At 41.8% G+C, this 19,617-nt stretch overlaps 1 protein-coding gene across 11 annotated transcripts in view; it reads right to left on the bottom strand.

Annotated features, from left to right (window-relative positions):
* CADM1 (cell adhesion molecule 1) overlaps positions 1-19,617 on the bottom strand; it is a 334,280-nt gene that overhangs the window by 11,824 nt on the left and 302,839 nt on the right. For 3 of the 11 annotated variants that reach the window (XM_019647431.1, XM_019647434.1, XM_019647437.1), the window contains 2 exons: positions 16,604-16,636; positions 9,372-9,425 (listed from right to left, as the gene is read on the bottom strand). The exons of 5 other annotated variants lie outside the window; for them this stretch is intronic. In XM_019647431.1, the coding sequence (XP_019502976.1) occupies positions 9,372-9,425; positions 16,604-16,636 (87 nt within the window). The remainder of the gene's footprint in view (positions 1-9,371; positions 9,426-16,603; positions 16,637-19,617) is intronic. 3 more of the 11 variants (XM_019647433.1, XM_019647430.1, XM_019647438.1) reach the window with 1 other exon arrangement.

The following is a 19,617-nucleotide window of genomic DNA, read 5'->3' as shown; positions in this document are numbered from 1 at the left end:
AAAACCACTCATTTGACCTTTGCTCCCCATGAACTTCAGAGCTACAGATGCTCAGCGCTGCTCTCTCTTCCCTGCACTTTGCCCACATTAGATACCTGGACTCTAGTTATTCTCCCACCCTCAAAGACATCCACATTTTAAATACTTATTTATAACGGTAATGTCTCCAGCCATCTCCTGATACTCACTTTGACCTGAAAGTTTACTACCACCAGTTAATCACCGAGACATTTTTCCTGCCTTCAACTACTGCAGATGGACACAGAAGGTAAGTGATGTTTAATTTACAGAGAACATTGCAGGTTGCGAGCTCCTCACTGCCTCGTCCCACCCCTCCCCTCCCCTCCCCCTGGTTTACGGCCAGAGGTACTGATAGAGTTGTGGCGGTTCACCAGTGCCCCTGTCACGCCTCGGCGTCCCCTGTGAAGATCAGTGCTATTTCCAGACTCGTCACACTCTTTCCTTTTGTTTCCATGTGTGGGGTCAGGGGGAGTTTTTACGGTTCTACTGATGGGCCCAAGGTGGTGCGGGGAACAGGGTGAAAGCTGGTTACCTATTACTAGGGAAGTGCCTGCGCCTGTGGGCTGGTGCCTCGCTCATGGTAGGAAGCGACAGCACAAGCTGTTATCAAAGAGGTACTGGGCTAATGGAGGAGGATAACAACTAAAGCCTGAAAGCAATATCGACCACCAAGAGGAGCATGGCTCTGACAAGTCCATCAGCTGCTTGGCCTTTCCTGTTCCGCTCACAAAGAAGAGCTCTGCCCAGCTCCTTGAGAAATTACTTTTAAGTGAAAAACTTGGGAATATCTATGACTTCCACCATCATGCAGAGATTCTGCTCCTCTTGGGGTGCAGGCCCTTTGATTCAGGTCCCATGAACTTCCCTGGCTTTCCTGGGGATGTCCTCTTCAGATTTCTGGCCCCTTTTCTCAATAAGGCAGAGAAGGAAACCAAAGAGCTAGAGTCTCTACAGCTGCCCCCAGCGTCTACACAAAAATGCCTGATTCTCTGGCAAATGGACATCTCTTCGGTGTAGAAGGTAATATTTTCCCGTTCTCTAACACACTACGTTTGTTCCTTTCACTTAGTAACAGGTGTAGGAGTGTTCATATTTCTGGGATTAAGCTCAGCCTCAGCACTGGAGAGTAAAGCCATGTTTCTGCTTGGTGTATGCCTGTGGCGTAAAACGGTTATTCCAGCCTTGAAGAACCAAGCATGTTTGGGTGACACCTTCCGACTGGAGTGAGGCATTCCATCCAAACCATTTCACGTGTGACCTCAAGTAACTTAGGCCTAGTCATTCCATGAATCTAATTTTTAGGTGCGCTTTGCAAATGTTGGGAAGCGTTCACAACTCATACTCGTGGCACAATCCTTCCTGCCTGTACTGTCCCATCCATGTCTATGGCTGTAATTGTGACATGATTCTCTTTAAGGACAGATCAATCATAAACTGCTTAGTATTCGTGAGTTAGCTTTCCTTTTGGCAAAAAGCTGGAACAACTTGGCTCCAGGTGAGCGCTTACAAGCTGCTTGCAGAATGTTAAGTTGGCTACTACAGCACGGGTCATAGCTTCAACCCCCTGGGTTTGCGTAGCATCTTAGAAACTGCAAGGGCAGAAATGTTTTAAAGAAACTCCCTAGAGTGATGCCCCAAACTGCTTGGATTTCTTTACCTTGGGCCCGGTGACCCAGCTCCATCCATCCCTCATGGGCACTGTGAAGGGAGTTCTAAAGGCAGTAGTTCCCCAGGGCCTGACAAAAAAAGTGACAACTAGTGGAACCTCCCCCTCCCTCCAGGGGACTCTTCAGTCTCTACTTGCATTCACTCCTCAGATTACTTGCCAGAGTCATCCCCAATGCAGCCCTCTGCAGTTCTGCTGCCTGTGTTAAAGGGCTCTGCAGCGGGTCCTGGTTTCTATGGCTACTTGACCGCCTGGCATGGATCGCCTAACATAAACTGCCACGCAGATGCCTTGATCATGGATCTGTGAGAAGCCTAGAAGGCTCTGCTGCCAAAGGCAGGGATCCACGGAGAGCCAGGGGATGGCCAATACGTCCTAGACAAGCTCCTGGCAAATCGGGAGTTTGTCCAGAAGTCACTGAGCAGAACGCTCACTGCGACAGCAGCCTCCCACCTTGCAGCCAGGCCGCACAGTCTGAGGCTGGCCTTTACGTGGGGAGGGCACCAAGTTTTCTACCTGAGGAGCGGAAGTGGGACACGGTAATATACAGTGAAACACAGCACAGGGCAGGACACCACCCTGCACGGGCCTTCCTTCACATTTCAAAACATTCCTGGCTCATTTAGAAACTTGGGGAGAGCTAGACACTCCCCTTAAATGCTCCTAGCTATTCTTTTCAAAGGTTACAAACTACCTTAGGGCTCATCTTAAAAACCAGTAACATGGGGAGGTTCTAACATCGATCCTTCTCCTTCAATTTATTGGACAATACATATGTTGTGCCTTCCGTGACTTCCTCATCTACGATGACTGGAGAAAAGTTAGAATTGTTGACTTTTTGCAACAGTTCTGTCACTGGGTTTAGTTCTAGTCTTTTTCAGGGGATGAAAAAGTCTGTCCTAGTCTTACTGGACAGGTCAGTTTAATTAAAAACTCTTAGAATCAAAGTTTATAAGGGAAATGCTGCCTAGGGCTGTAGGGATTTGTCTATCTCAGAAGCAGCTTCATGACCATGATGTCTTTGCTACTTCTTGCTAGGAAGAAAGAAACAACCTGACAGCGGATTGTCTAAATCGGAGGCAAAAACAACATCTGACCTCGAACACAAAACAAACCAGACCCAGAGGCCTGGCACCATCTGAATACCGAAGCTCCTCGTCCTCATCGCCTGGTGTGGCTCGCATCGCGGCAACAAAAACACGCGTGCATTTTAAAGAGCACAACTTTATTACTGAAGGGGAACAAACTGAATGGCATGTGCTGACAAAATGCCATATTATTTGCTAATCCTAATATGTTATTCTTCTTTAAGATTTGCTTTTCTCAGCACCAATTCAATTATAGATGCTACAAATCCTTCTGACATTTAATTCCCTCCTGTCAGAGAGTAGTAAATGTATACAGTACACGCACGGCTTTCCCATTAAGATGTTAATATATATTGGAGCGCACTAGTCTCTATGTAGCGTAACCTTTTTCTGTCTTCTTAGAAAGTGGAAGGGAAGGAATAAATGTAAGACAAGAAAATCATGCCGACTCCTATATGGCATCCCGGGCATCTAGCACGAGCCGTCAGCGGCATTTCATTCCAGCAATGTAACTGCAGCTCCACTAACATTTCAAAGGAACTATGTTAAGCTACTTGAAGGAAAACTGCAGTCATCATCATCATTGTGCCACCCAGAGCTCAGTGTGCATTCATTTACATTAGAAGCACAGCACACAGGCTTTGGCTGGACAGTGTCCACTGCTCAGTGACCAGGACTCGGGCTCTCTCAGGCTGTCACTGCCTACCTTATCCTCCAGAAACAGGCCCGAACAGGAGATGCAGGAAGAGTTAAGATGTCATCTCCTACGGGGTCCACTGGAAAGCGCCCCGGACTTGCCATGAGATCTGGGGTGAGCCACTGAGCACAACCATACATTTCACAGGGTTGTTTGAAGAGGTCAGTGTGTTGCTGAATACGAAAGCGCCTCTCTAGCCCAGGGCTTCATTCCATTTCATATCACCGACTCAAGGCAAATACTTATTAGCTCTTGGGGATAAGGGTTTTTCTGTGCACTCAGCATTGTTCTCAGATGGTGAGATGCCCCATAAACACTTGCCGAGTTGAAGTCACCAAGCCCTTCTTTTCATTTATGCAGAATGGTACAGCGTGGCTGACGGCCTACCTGTCCTGTGTGGTCAAGGCTGTGGGCCTGGCAGCTGAAGGTGTACTAGGTGTAGTCCAAGTTATGATTCAGGTGTACCATTTGAGATATTAACTTCTTCTCAGCTAAATGTAAGAACAAGTGTGGCTTTTTTTTAATGTTGATTTTTCTCCCTTCTCAAGTAACTTGAGGCAATAGGATGCAATCCTTCCAAGACATTTAGCATTACCAGAGAGATCAAAGGGCAACCTCACGAGTCCTCTCTGTCTGTCTCATAATAATAAGGGCTCAGAAGCATGATGCCTTTTCCATTTTAAGCACCAAGAAGGCACTGAGGATGGTACCAGAGTTTTTTCCTTATAGTACACATCTGATAAAGAGTACAGGGTTGTGAAGTATTTCCAAGCATACATTTCCTACTAGAATCTCACTCTGGGGAAAGATGCTTCAGTGGACCTCAGGCATTTGGGGGTATGAGAATGGATTAATGAATATGATGAAGTCACCCCAAAGCAGTGTCCAACCTGTAGAACTGGAATTCACATTTTGCCTTGTAGCCTGCCAACTTTTTAATTTGGAGAAAAGTTCCCCCCAATTAAAGGAGGAACTTTAATTTGATGGTGTCCTTCCTCCCCATGAGGGACACAGTAGCATGTTGGATTACGGGAAGATCAACAATATGATCAAGTTCAAAGTCTCATCATGACAAAGTCATGGGCAAGCTGGCATGGACCCAATAGGATTTGTCAGTCTACTGCCTTGTGCTAAGTGGAATTTTAAAAATAAGAGAATCTACATGTTTAAACCTTCTGCAACCCAACACTTTCCCATGGCATTCAGAGCCATCTCTGTGGGAAACTAATTCCATAATTTAGAAGAATCAGGGGGACAATGGCGCTGAAAACATCTGAGCAGCATTTAAGGTTTTCTTTGAAGGAGAAAGAGCTTGATTTAATGCTGCAGGAGATCTATCCAAGTTAGTACGTGGCTCTACATCTGATGGGCTCCGGAAAGCCTCTCACCTTCCCCTCCTTACTCCCTCGATGCATAGACTGAATTGAAAAGAGTCCAAGAGGAAAAGGATTCCCAAGACCCCAGAGCAAAGGAAGTATGGATTTCACAAGGGAAAAGAATCACTTTAAACCAGAGTCTCAATCTCCTATAGAGGCTGGAAGACCCATATGTTCAAACTCTTGACTGTCTCTTGAGTAAGTCATCGAACCTCTGGAGCCCCAGTTTCCTCCTTTGTAAACTGAGACTAAACACCCTTCCTTCACAATCTCACAGGGTTTTCACGACAATCTTCCCATGGCTGGCTCACACTCATGCACTGGTCTTCCTGTCCCAATGCCTTCCCTGGTGAGCTTTTCTAAACTAGCCTCCACCTCTTCCCAACCCCAGTCACTCACTCGCACTTTACCCAGTTTTGTTTATAGCACTTGTCACTGTCTGACAGTATCGTGTGTTTTGAGACCGTCTCCAGCACTAGAAAGTAACCATCCAAGACCAGGGGCCTGGCACGGGAAATCCATGGCAGTTCCAGCTCCTGGCTGGCCTTGTTCACTGCTGCATGCTGGTGCCCGGCCCAGAGCCCAGCACAGAGGAGGAGCTCAAACGATTGTGTCGAGTGGATGAAGGTCAAATAAGATCATTACTATGTGTGAAAGGGCTTGTTAAGCTGTAAATACTATATAAATACAAGTTAAATAATGCCACACTTTACATTTATGGGCCACACCTTGAATGTGTCTACACAGCCCAGCTGGTTTTTGTTGTTTCATCATCACTGTCATTATCATTAGTCTACCGAAGAAATGAGATAGCCTATGTGCCAAATCTGGGCCACACATTAGGTGGGGGCTAGTTAAGAGTCCCTCAAAATGTTATGCCTACTGACAGTTTCTCACACACACTGAGGACACTCGCAACAACCAGATGGGTCATATATCCCACCCTGGAACTGATCACCTGGACCCAAAGACCTCTAAGTGCTTACCTTATCTAAATTTAGGCTATATTTTGAGCTCACGTTTCCTTTGTAATCCAATTTGGGACTAGCGTTGGCTCACCGGGATTCCTCCTTAACACTTGGCATGGATTATTGAAGGCATTTAGAATTTGCCCTCCACCCATGCTTTTGCAGGGATTGTGAGAGGGATGTTGTAGGACTTTTCCAGATCGCTTTCTCATTTGTAGGGCAAGAGTTGAAAACATGTTTTGGGGAAGCATGATAGTTATGGAATTTCTTGTTGGGGCCTTTGCTTCAAAAGCAGGAGACTGATGGGCCAGCTGAATGGCTCAATTGGTTAAGCGCTCTCTCAAGGGTGTGGGCTCTGAGCAATAGGATCGCTGGTTCGATTCCCAGCTCGAGCTGAGCTGCCAACAGGTGGCTCAGCCAAAAAAAAAGCAGGAGACTGATGGGTTGCTTGGATCGTGCTGGAGGGCCACTGTCCGGCACAGGGTATATTTTACCAGTGTGCTGCACTAAATAGTCCCCGAGGCCCTTCCGTTGCTGAGGCAGTTGGAGACATTTTTAAAAAGTTTAAAAATAAAATAGAAGGATAAATATGCTTAAAGCTATTCTATTCCACATGGGTGGCAATAACCACCAGCTGTCACCAGGAAACAGCAGATGTAATTGATAAAACAATTCAAAACTCTTATGGATCCATCATCAATAAAGTTAACATCCAAAAAGTAAATGAAAGGGTTCAAAGTCAAGCTGGATAAGCTCCCCAGGTCTGCCAATAATTAAATCACTGAACTACACACCAGCATAATTTTTTAATGCAGATTAAAGAGGAGGATCGGCTGGGCAACTTGCTTTGCTGGGTGAGGATGGAACACCATATGTTGCTTATGAAACTGTCATTATCTGAGGTAGCAGGAATGAACGGGGGAAGTGGACGATGTGGGGGAAGTGGGGGAAATAGAAGGTGGACGATGATTATTTTGAAGGAAATGCATTTATCCATAGTAAGGAAAGGATGAAATTTCCACTCATAACGGAGCGAGGAATGAATGGTAATATTATTCATTACCACAGTTTAGCATTAAATGTGCAACACCTACTCTAATTTATTGATGGACTGTTTAAGACGGGTGTTAACCTGTTTGTCTTGTATTATAATTGAATTCAGTCTCTAGGCTAGAGAAATTTGAGAAGTTCATCCTTTCTCAATCAATATGCTCCCCTTTAGTGACCCATTTCAAGACAGCTTCATAAAAAATAATGTATTTTGTTTTAATAAATTTAAACACTATGACAGCTGCTCAATTTTTATTGGTTGTTTTTTTTCCCTTCAGATGTCTCTTTGCTGCTGAGTGAAGTCAAGCTCACAATCAATAGTAATTGATTAATCAGCATCCCCTTTGAACAAAGGTGCTAATCAGTTTTTGATTAGTTCATCAAACCAGATGCAAAGCCAGCCCGGCCCCAGCCTGATAGATCATCAGTGTTCTACATGACTTATGGTTCCCGAGCAATATGTGACTGCAGAGTTCCTGGAGGGAGTGGGGGAGGGGGTAACGTAATTATTAATTTAACTGAATTATGATGAACACAAACAGTTGTTGGTTTATTGCTCCTGACTCATGGGTGATTGATAGAACTGCAGCAAGGCCGCATCTGACTTGGTACAGAGCTGAGACCCAGAGTATTCCTTGATTGATGCTGCTGGGGCAAGGAGGGGATGGCTGATGTCGTCCCACTTTCCTAAAGGGGAGAAAAATTACAGCTGCATATCTGAGTGATCCTTGTCTGGCTAATGTGCCAAGAGGGATCAGGGCCAATGAGAACTCTGTCCTTTCTTAGGGTCCTTGAGAAGATTCGATTGTGAGGGCCATTGTGTCAGAGAGCAGTTTTATATAGGGTCAGGATGAGAACTGAAAGCACAGATTACTTATGCCTGGCATTACATTCTGCACAGGGAGAAAGACTAATCTACTCTTATTTAAAAGGAAAATTGGGCTAATGTTTTTGCAATGTCTCCAAATATACCACAAATAAGAGGCAAAAATGAAACACTTTCTTGATGGGCTGGCTGTCTTTCTAATCTTCTATTTATTTATCTATGTAAATTCATTGGGATTTGGAATTCATTTATTCACCCAAATACCAGCTGAGTGCTTACTACGCGACAGGCATACAGCAGTGACCAAAACCAATATGGCCTCCTGGAGCTTCCATTCTATGGGAAAACCCAACAGCTAAGCCCATACTGGGACAGGCTACATGACAGAAATATCAAGGCATCCCTGAGGTTTGACAGAAGCACATAGTAGGCAATAAATCTACTGCATCTGGCAAGACTGGGTGGTGCTATCTTCCTCTCTCACAGTAGTGAGACCTGAGTTAACACTGCAACTATTCAAGGGAGCCTCAGTGGAATCTCTTCAAGGAGGGGCAATATGGAACCCTTCTTTCCAACAGACTGGAGTAAGTATCTATAGTCCTGTGCCTTGGTTTCTCAACCACAGTGATGAGGAGGGGGCCCTCCTTACTGACTTATTAAGAAGTGACTGATCAAAATGTGTAAGAAGCTGTAGCTGGTTGGCAGTGAAGTCCTACAACATCATGGGAGCTCATATAATTGTTTAGCTCTGACCATCTGAAATCTCCCCCCCACCCCCCTGCCACTTTTAAGGATATGCTTCTTATTCTGGATTAGTAACACCTAAATCCTGGAATCAAGCATGAAACCTACTTTTGCAAGAGCTCAGTGTTCTGTGAAAAAGGTCTGAGGTAGATAATTAGTTTACATCACGGTGTGTGACAAAACAATTGCACCCCCCTTCCTTCCTACCGCTCCCCACCCCCTACTTCTAAGGTTGCTATGACATGGGGTTTTTTTTTTTTTTTTTTTAGTTTACTTCAAAGAAATCAATGGTCAATGATTTGTTTTTTTTTTTGTTTTTTGTTTTAATAAAGATCTTGTCTCATGATCCAACATCCTTAAACTGCACTGTAATGCAACAAAATTTCTCTTGAACCATTATACTGGGGGTACCAAAAAAATGTATACAAGTGGACACTTTGATCAACTTTGCTCAAGCACTAGTTAGTTTGCCATAATCAGAAGTATCTGGACGCTGATAGTAACCACTTTGACTTGTAATTGCAGAAGTCAAATGTGACTTGTTGTCATCTTTTGTTATCAGTATATATTGAGTATTACAATTTTAACACAATTTTCCTTGCTTAAAATGTTTATACACTTTTTTGGCACCTCTGTATATCTAGAGCCTAAAAATTCTTTTAAGCCACTGAACACACAGTAGCTTTGGTACAATCCCAAAGATGACTTCACTGCATTAATAGCATCAGTCCCACTTTGAAATATACATGCCACTACCACAGGGAAGAGAGGTGGGTGGGGAGGAAGGAAGTGTTAATACAAATTTATTTTTCTTTAGTCTCAAAATCCACAATTGCTAATTGATTGCTCAACAAACCAAATGGCCATTCTGTAGAAGTGGACAGAGCACCCACAGGTTGGACACTGCAGTGCCTTACCTAATGACTAGCCCTTACCTGAGAGGTCCTCACTGTCCAGTTCTTCTGCGGAATTGGGCAACTGAGTAAGGCCTTACAAGTAAAAACAAATCGTTTTTCTCTTCATTCCTCAAGGGACATAAACAAAACACTTAAGAACTGAGGAGGAATTTCTTAGAAACATGAGCCAAATCTCTTGCTATCGCTCTCTTTTTTTGGATAGCTTGAATGTACTAATATGTAAGTACATTTCTCCAATTGTTTAATTTTGTTGATACACAATCGAGGCGGAAAGATTCCTCAGTCTCCACTTTCAAAGCACATGAAACATGAAGGTGAATGTTTAAAATCACTCATTCGTAACAGCATGCAAAAAAGAAAAATAAAGCCCGATTGTTAGCTGTTAATGCTCTAGCTCTAAAATATAAATATATTTAGATATTATGGATAGTTGTAAGTTTTAGTTCACATTTTACTGTAAATTGAAATCCTTTGCCAATACTGACAAATACAGTTCATGACCAATTTATGATGCTCTTGGATCGCTTGCTTCAAATGGTACAGCATCTGCTAACTGCAGATTGCAGGTTATGCCTTCATCAGAAAATCTGATTTGCAAAATTATTTTTTTTAAAAAGAAAATTAAAAAAAAATCAAAGATATTCCTGAAAAATAAAACCCTCAAAGCTGAAAAAGCAGTTAGGTCAGGAGATAATCAAGTGGGGGCTTGACATCCAGTCACCGCCAATGTTGGTCAGCTGTGATGGCGCTCAGCTAAGTTCTGATTTGAGTTAAAAGAGGTGAAGAGGAAAGCAGGTAAACAATGCAAGGTTCAGGTAGGAGATGGCTTCCATTTCCTCACGCTTTATTTGCAGCTGATCCTTTAATGAAGTCTATTAAACACCACAGAATGTTGGACAACCAAGGAGGCCTTTACTTGTTCTTCAATGTTCTGCTCCGAGTCCTGTCTGATTGCTCTAGGTCCCCTAATTCGCACCATTTGCTAATACTTCCCTGATGGGATTTGTCATTTTTGAAGATATCTGTGGACCTATTAAACTGCAAGGTCTTTGAAGAGAGGGGAACATCTTAGTTTTTCCGTTTTCCCTTCTCTTACAGCCAAGCACAAAGCATGTGCTCAGTAAGAATTTGCTGAATTAATGATTTGGGGGTAAGCTTGGTGAACTAGCAACCAGAGCATAAAAGCAACCACAACAAATGCTCTGGAAACAAGCAATGTCAAACTGATCACACTTGCAAAACAAAACAAAACAAAACACCCCAAGTTAACAGAAATACTCATGTACAAATGGTCAGTAAAAGCTTGGATTTTATAAGTTGTTTTATAAAGGAACCAAATTAATAGTATAGATAGGTTGGTGTTGTGAAAGGAAGTAGTCACAGCATCAGCTCTGGAAGGATTTCCATCATGACTCTCGGGTGCCAATACTCAAGGGCAGGTGTCAATTACAAATGGGAGAATGTTCCTCAACTAAGGATTTGGGTAACTAAAGGGAAAGCAGTGAGAAATGCAATAAATTATAGAGGTAACTGAGTAGGGATGCTATGCTATCCTTTGTTCTGAAATCTGATTGGTTGAAAGTGTTCCTGTTTTTAATTGGCTTTATCCATTGTATAAAGACTGATGAATACAATTATTTGAATAATTGTTATAAATGGGCAACATAAAGTACTTCTCTGTAGTTAATTATGAATTTGCAGTTCTCAGAAGGCTAATCCCTCACTTCTACGTGGCCCAATGAATATCAAAGCATTCTAAAAATGTGCTTGGCGCCCACTGAACCATATTAAACAAGGATGTTTCAAATAGGCAGCTTTACTGCTCAAGACTTGTTTCCTTGGAGAGGGCATTAGAAAGCTAATTTAAAAAAATAAAGACAAATATGTTTATGAAATATCATTGATATGCAAAGTTTCCCATTAAAAAGCAACAGACAAGTTGATATACACTTCATTAAAGATGAAACTGTCATTTTTAATGGCATAAACTTTAAAATATACCAAATCATCTGGAATCTACTGCTCAGATTACATCTGAAAGTAGGAAGCCATTTGGGTTGGTAGAATTAAATTTCTTTTTGCACTACTATTGTGTTTTATAAATCTATAGTGCTCCGCCATAGTTGGATCATTTCTGAATAAATATAATTAGGAAAAGTTTACCGAAGCACCCAGTGTGCAAGTGATGACATGCGAAATTTACCTCCTAAAATTGCTCTGACTTAGGTAGTTTTCCTCCATGTTAAAAATTATACATCTTTCATTTTCTCAAAGAAGACGACAAAGATGCATTTTATGAAGCAGAGAATATTCTTCAAAGGAAATCTTCACAATTTAACAAGTGGGGAACCACTTCTTGTTTTTTTTTTCTTTAAACGTTTACATCATCCATTAAAGCCCTTTTGTCACTTCTAATTAAAATGTATTCAAGCAATTTCTTTAAATTTTGTTAAACAAATGAAAGTTTACTTGTGGTCCATATGGGATTTTTGGGAGCAATTAATAAAGTCCTAAGGTGCAAACGTGATAATTTAATATATGCACTATAATTGTCTCTTCTGTGCAGACGTGTATTTTACTGCTTCCTGGTGCTACTATGAGTGGCACAGAGCCTAAGCCTCCTCAGGCAGTGCTTCTGCAGTTGTTACTCCTCCTTTGCACCAGAAATGGCTAGCTTCTAAAAGTAGTAGGGTTTTTAACGCGGTTCAGGGAGACCTCAAAAATTAAAAACAGTAAGAAATCCTAGAGATACTGAAAGAAATTCAAGGTCAAGTAAAATCTTAATGTTTGTGTGTTCAGTTCATCAGGGTTTCTTTTTTTAAAGAAAATTTCAAAAGCGACATGATCAAATAAAACCTCCAGGAAACAAGCTTTAGCCCACCCGTCCTAGTACCATTCCCATTATGAAAAAGTAGGCGATGGTCTCTCTCTTACCTAAACGGCATACATCTGATCACTTGGCCATATTATGGAAACTGTTACTTCCATCATCAGCCATAAGAGATTTTCAGACGCCCCCGGTAGTTTTAATCTAAAAACTCAGTCATCCTGTTCTTCCTGCTTTGTCAGCTTTTGTGAAGAGTTTTTCCCTTCTTCCCATTAGCAGAAATTTGGTTCACGCCGTTAAACAGTAGCACATTGTTTCCAAACTGCATATCAAGGCTGAAACGCAATCTTCAGGTCCTGCAGCCATTCATAAACCTCTTTAAGCTTTGTTCTTGATTAGAACGTACAATGTCTGCAGAAGCCCTTGACTGAATGACAGCCTTTGAATGCCACTGTTGTGTGCTCATACAGAGAGATGTGCAGAGAGGTACACACACAGGGGCTGGACATAGAGGTTGTAATAATGCGCACTGCTGGCTATTTGTCTTTAAAATGGGTTTCAGAATTTCCCCACAATTGAATGGAAAGTAAGATAATTTCACGTTCTTTTAGAATGCTATCATGGCTTGCACTACTTATAAAGTAACGGAAAGGGAGAGTCATGGGGAAGTTACCTAAGGGCAGTGGACCAGGGCATGAGCATGTATGTATCTAGCACAGGTCAAACATTTTGAAACCAAAAGTGAAAGTGACAAATTATTTCAGAGGGATTCCCAGTTTGAGTCTTACTGCAATTACGTACTGAATTGAAAACTATTTAAAAACTCATTTGGGATACCTAAATTCATGAGATCATCAGCGTCTAATGTATCAAGAGGTGGAAAGCAAAAGGACAGGTAGATTTGAAAATAAGAAAATGTGGGAGGGGGGAACGGGGGAAGAGAGAGAGAGAGAGAGAGAGAGAGAGAGAGAGAGAGAGAGAGAGGAGAGACCTCAACCCAGAGGAAGCCAGCTGACTGCAGTGCAGCAAAAGCACAAGCACTATTCCAGACCGTGGACATGCTGTCACCCAAAACCTCACGTGGGGGAGGTGGGTGGGGGATGGGAAAGGGGACAAACAGGGCAGAAAAAGAACAAGGCACAAGACACTTAACAGAGAAGCGCCCACATCTGACAAACAAGTAAAAACCATCACACACACCCACATATCGATAACCATAATAACAACTACACCATCCGTGCTTTTAAGTCACTCATGCATTTCTGCCATTAAGTTCAGACCAGGTGGTACCAGGATTTGGCAGAGTGTTTTTTGCATTGCTCAACATGCACAGATAACAGGATTCTTCCTGTCCAGGCCTTAAGGATGAGCTCCAAAAACACAAATGCTCAAGATCCTTATTCAAAGATCCCTTAGATCACCCTAGTGTAAAAATTCCATTCTTACACTCACATTCATCTTTACTATCAATTAGATCCTTAAAAATACATTGTGGCTGATTATTGTTTGGTTTCTTTTTGGAGAAAATCCATTTGATTTTGAATCATGCCCATGCACTTCTAACCTTCCAATACATGCTTATTATTCCAGTCAGATATTGGTAAGAACAAATGGTCAACATACATAAACAACTGGTATACTTCATACATACTCTAGCAACACAAGCTTGAATAAAATATTCTAATGAGTCTTCAACGGGAACACATTTTGTAAAATTATTTTTTTCCTTTTTATGAAAGGAAAGAGAAATATGGAAGGAAATCCAGTATGAATGAAAACTTTTAAGACCAATAAAATGGTCACAACTGGCTGACCTAATATGTCTTGTCATTTAAGTTGCCAAGTTATCAACCACATTTTTCTAGGCTCAGGTCTCCATAATGAACATCTCAAGATTATTCTCTACGTCAAATGGCTGCTGCACCAAACAAGATGGGTTTTAGTCAAAATTCACTCAAATTAAATCAGTTCTATATCTTCGTCTATTTGGATATCTGGTCCCTGTTTTGTAATTTCTACCATATTCCTATAGCTGTTTCTATCCTGACAACTGACCTGGGAGACTTTTCCCCTTCTGTCCAGTAAAATTCTTGATATTACTTTGGCCTTCATTAAGGCTTTTTGCTGTGGGCTGGAGAATGTGCTGCTCAAAATAGTGGTAAGACCCCTTTGTTGGGACGCTGAAGATTTTAGCCAAGTTGGAGAATGTATTTATAACTGCATTATACAGGGATCAACCTGGGTTATCACTTCTCTCCCTCTGCTGTTAAAGAATCATTTTATTTATTTATTTATTTTTTCTTTCTCTTTTCCTCCCCAAACTTCTTGGCTCTAGTTATATTTCTCAGGCAGTGCCAGCCAATAACATCCTACTGAGGTATCACTGGCTTCAACACTGTCCTGCAACTAAGAAGACAGGTTGCTGCTCACACTGCACAGACATCTATTTGCTGCTATAGTGATGCTATAAAGTCCTATTCCAAGTGTCTCTGTATTATTCCACACAAAGAGATCACCTTCACTTTCTCTCCAGATGGAAAGACCTGATCACAAACAGCGCCCTAAAATCAGGATTGGTCCCTAAGTAAACTTCTCAGTTTTCAAGTCAGGGGACCTATTTCCTACTCTGCACACCCCGCCCAACTCCAAAGCCTAAATCCATTAGAGTCACATAAGTGCATGGATTTTATTGAAGGGACCTAGAAAACAGAACTCTGGAGTCTTAGGAGATAAATGATCAATATTTCTTCAAAGATCTCACAGAATTCGGGAATCTTATGGTTACATTTGACCCTGGAGTTAATTATAGGAAGCTTAGAACTTAAAGCATCTTAAAAAGAACAGAACAAAATCTCTTGAACTACATTAAAACAGCCTTAAAGCTCTGAGAATAATCGATAAAAGTCAGGAAGTGCTCAATTAATGATGAAACTTACAAATAACTGAGCTTAATGGAGTGCAATGCCTGAGATGTAGCCAGCACTATGGGGCATTACCTTAGAAAGTGGAAGTTTTATACCTAATTGATTTTTCATGATCGTCAGTGTATTTGGTGGGCCCTTTAACTTATTTTATGAACTTTCTCTTTTGGACAAATGGAGGAAAGGGCAGGGTGAGGTAGGTGTGGGGTGGGGAGGGCTATACTGCTTCGTACCTACATTTGTTTTGCTTTCTCAGAATTCCTCATCAGCATGTCCAAATATGAGGGTGATCTGCCAAGCATCAAGGCCCGACCTTCAAGGCTAGCTCACACTGGACAGGTTTTGCTTAGAGATTTCCAACAGATAAGTCCTCAAATGTAGGTCTATTTAAGGAAACCAGTCTGCGCTAGGAAGAGATGTTTCTCTAATAGTTGAATGAACAGTACAGGGTTGGCTGATCACCTTTTATCATTTAAATGATGGATCTCAACCCTGCACAACATGCAAAGTGATTTAAGTAGGCCCTTTACCAAATAACTCCCTTGGATTCAATTATTAAAATTCAGCCCATTTTTTAACTAACATATCTGTGTCCAAGTACAATATCGGCATGGTTAGATTTGAGCTAAGTAATAAAGTAATAAATAGATGAAACATGATCCTAATTCTCTGGTTGGACAGACATAAAAAGTTAATAGTCTTATTCCAACCAAGTCAGTGGTGGAATTGGGGAAAGGATTTCCTGATGCTCCCTCCTGTTTTTATCACCCTTTGGTTAAAACCTTAATTCACTTGTTAGTATTTTCCTACAAGATACCTATCCACGAGTGATTTTTTTTTTAAAGTCCCAGTTAACGCTGTTAAGATACACATGTGGTATCCTCCTTGGTTTGGGGATGTTTTCTGCCAAATGTTAACATAAACTTGTATGTACATGTAGAGATTAAGGGTGAACCAGAAAGGGGCTGTGGAGGTTAGCACAACTGGGGACACAGTTTAAAGAAGAGCGATGACCTTCCTCGCCGCCACCTCATGAATTTAAACAGGAATCTTCTGCCTGACTTGTCCTTTAGTCTCGACTACTGACACAAATGACTCCCCTCTAACATGTACCTGGGACTCTAGCCTATCAATGAAGAAAGTAACTGGGTCTTTAGTTCAGATGCTACGATTTTTAAGCAAATAGTAGCTTTTTGAAGTCCCTTGTATTTCCGTGTCTGGCGGGGTTATATACATAGGGACTTGGGGCATCTGACAGTCCTACCACTCCCACCAGCCAGCGAGGCAGCGGCCTCATCTCAGACTGCAACCATTGCCTACTGAACTCACAACAGAAATGACAAGACTCCACGTCTTTCAAGCCTTTCAAAATTAGAGTATATTTATGAGATCAGTCTACTTGAAACATGATTGCCCTTGAAGACTACATTTCTCTTTTTCTCAGGCTTGCCTTGCCTCTCAGCAGTGCTGAGAAAGTAGATAAACAGTAATGTGATACCAACCGTGAACTGCTGGTTCTGTCGTCGCCGTTGTGTCTACAGACGGGAACAGAGGATTGGAGGAAGGGAAGAAACAGGAGGAACGGCATGCAAAAAAAGGGAAAATGGAAAAAAATGGAACAGATAATATATGAGCAAGCTTTCAAAGAACATCGCGTGACAAGCAATAATAAATGAAAAGCAAAAAGCATTTGAAGTGAGTTGCACTGTTTTAAGACATGCCTTCAGCTCAAAGCTGCGAGCCGGTGAGGAAAACAGTAAATTCTTTGGTTCTGGGGGTCTTGCCAGGACACATCTACTTGCTAGTCAATAGTCAGGGGAACATGCAAAGTGATGAGAAACGCCAGTGCAAACTCTGACTGGTAGAAGGCTCTCAACGCATCAAGGCTCAGGACTGTGACAGAAAAGCTCAGCCCAAAGGCTGGCTAAACAATGGATTCATACATTCAAACATTGCCTTTGTTTTAACCCAGCCCACTTGGGCACTTGGGCGTCATGACTGCCAATTAGGCTTCACTGAATCAATTGTGCTTTTTGGATCCTTTTATGGCTTATGCTCAGGTGCCTACAGATGAATACACGGGTTCAAGTTTTCCATCCAGTGTGTTATTTCAGCGGAGTTCAGCTGGAAAGTTCAGTTAACTGGGAGGACATGGGAATGAGCATGTTCAAGGTTTTCAGATGAGTTTTTGTACACACACATTCTCATTCTCTCACACACACATTCACAGACATACTCACACATATACAGAAACACACACACACACCCTCTAAACTCTCTAGATCCGACTATGTTACAATCTAAGAGCAGAAGCCTGTCATGGAAATATCCAAGTCCACACGATTTGCCAAATGCCACTTCTAAGCGCGTAACTCTCCAAAAATTAAAGTCTCCAGCCTTCCCTGTGCTCACATTCAGAACCACTTTCACTGCCGAGAGCTGCATTAGGCGATAGCACGTGATTTCTTTCATTGCCTGATGCACGTGCTGAGGAAGAAAGCATGGCTTGCCTCTTTCTTCTAGGTCCAACGCTGTTCTAGTCGGCTCCTCCTTGTACCAGGCTTCAGAACCAGGCCTGCCACACTGGTACTTCTTCACAGGAAATTCCTCAAGGGGCTCAAGAAATTTTCTCTTTACTTTTGGCTGGAGGGGAAGTGGGATAAATATCTAACAAAACGAACGATGACGTTCTTTTTCCAGAGTCATTTTAACACCACTCTTCTAGCCAACTGCATTCCAATGTCAACCCATCTGGCTAGGCTTTAATTTTTAGCTTTACACCTTCCAAGTATGTCTCCTTCCACATTCCCCTTCTGGCCAGAAAGAAGTGGTGACACTGACACATGAGCTAGTCATCCCTAGCTAAAGTCGGTTTCTGGATTAAAACTGCAGGTAGTTACCTGTCCTTTTTTATAATGCAGCTATTTAGGCGGTATTTTCTTTCATGAGTTCTGGAGACTTCAAAAGGCTTTGTAGGACTCAGTATAGGCAATGTTTAAATGTGCTGGAATGCCAAACAACTCTTTTTTTTTAATCAAATGAGCCTGGTGCTTCTGATTTATAAATATGGCATGTGAATTCACACTGGTGTTTCCCTTCAGTTGGCATGCTTTCCTTAGGATCCTATACCATAAAAAATTTAGAGCCCTTCTGAAAGGAGCCAGAATTGACCAGAAGTTGGAGAGGCCACTGTAGCTTAATATAACTTTTAGCTGGGTTTCTGAAGAATAGATGAAGGAAAGAAAAGCATAAAATATACCACATACGAACATGATACTTACAAGTCAAGTCTGTATGCATAAAATAGCAGTGAAAAAACAATACCAAAAATTGTACAGTTGAAACATCTCTACACCAGATTCTCATGACATAGTTGACACATCTCCTTATTTGAAACATCCAAGTCAAGTGTTAGTTTGAGGTGCTTTCAATTTGAAGGGCAAAATCAAATGTGCATTTGAACAGAAACACTTATATGCATATTAATACATTTTATGGCATTTAAAGGCACTGACTCCTTTCCAAAATAAAGAAGTAATAAACAATTTGGCTCATTTTTTTTTGTAGTAGCATTTCTAATGTGCTGTATTTTTACCAGGTAAATCATCAGCATAAAATGAAAGAAAGGGGGTGAAGAAAACCTAAGGGTTAGAATCCTCAAAAGTCTTATCTTAGCATTAACCAGTAACTACCCAATTTACTGTCTTCCTACCTCACAACATTATGTCGGCTTTATCACGAACTTAAACTAAGTGAAGCTACTCGACATCTGCTCCTATGTGGGTGCTACCAGTAGCACATAAATGAAGGGACGTTCACAGTGCAGCTTGCTTCCCCGACTGGGGATGGGAAATCCATCAATTGCACCCAACGGGGGAGAAAAAAGGGATATTGCAAAGGAAAAAACACATTCTAAAACAGTTCAAGGCAAACACAGGTTCGAGTCAAACAACAGTTACTGCAGCTGCTAACAGCAAAACCATGACCAGCGATGGAGCAGGAGGCTGCAGCAGGAACACAGGTTTAGAACAAGGTTACAAAGTTTAGAACAAGACTGAGGGTGCATTGGGGGAGTGGCTGATTCCATTTCTCTAAGAGCATCCGGTGTGCTATCTGAACAGAGGCTATTTCAAGTAAAGAACTACAAAAAATTGATCTGAAGTGACTTTGTGCTCCCCGCAGAACACTGTGACAGAATCTAATTCTCCTTCATAATTGCATTATGACTTCATGCAGAAAACACAGACACCCTGGCTCTGGAGTGAGTGCAGCTCTGCGAAGCAGGATGTAGAAGGGTATCTTAATCAGAAGAATGGAGGGATAGATGTGCAAGCCCACCCTTGTGAATCAGCTGGTAGGGTCACTATATTGTTTGGTAACATCCTAAGTGTACCACAGGCAAAATGCAAATAGTAAATTTCTCATACAAGTTATACATGCTTAATTAGCTTGAAAAATGAGAGTGCCTAATTGCCCTAACGAAGGCTTTTCTAAATTTCATTTTGTTGCTGCCTTT

Source organism: Hipposideros armiger, unplaced genomic scaffold (genome assembly GCF_001890085.2).
Source record: "Hipposideros armiger isolate ML-2016 unplaced genomic scaffold, ASM189008v1 scaffold_111, whole genome shotgun sequence".
Taxonomy (NCBI): domain Eukaryota; kingdom Metazoa; phylum Chordata; class Mammalia; order Chiroptera; family Hipposideridae; genus Hipposideros; species Hipposideros armiger.
The sequence above is the reverse complement of the archived record's forward strand: the minus strand, read 5'-3'. Positions and strand labels throughout refer to the sequence as shown.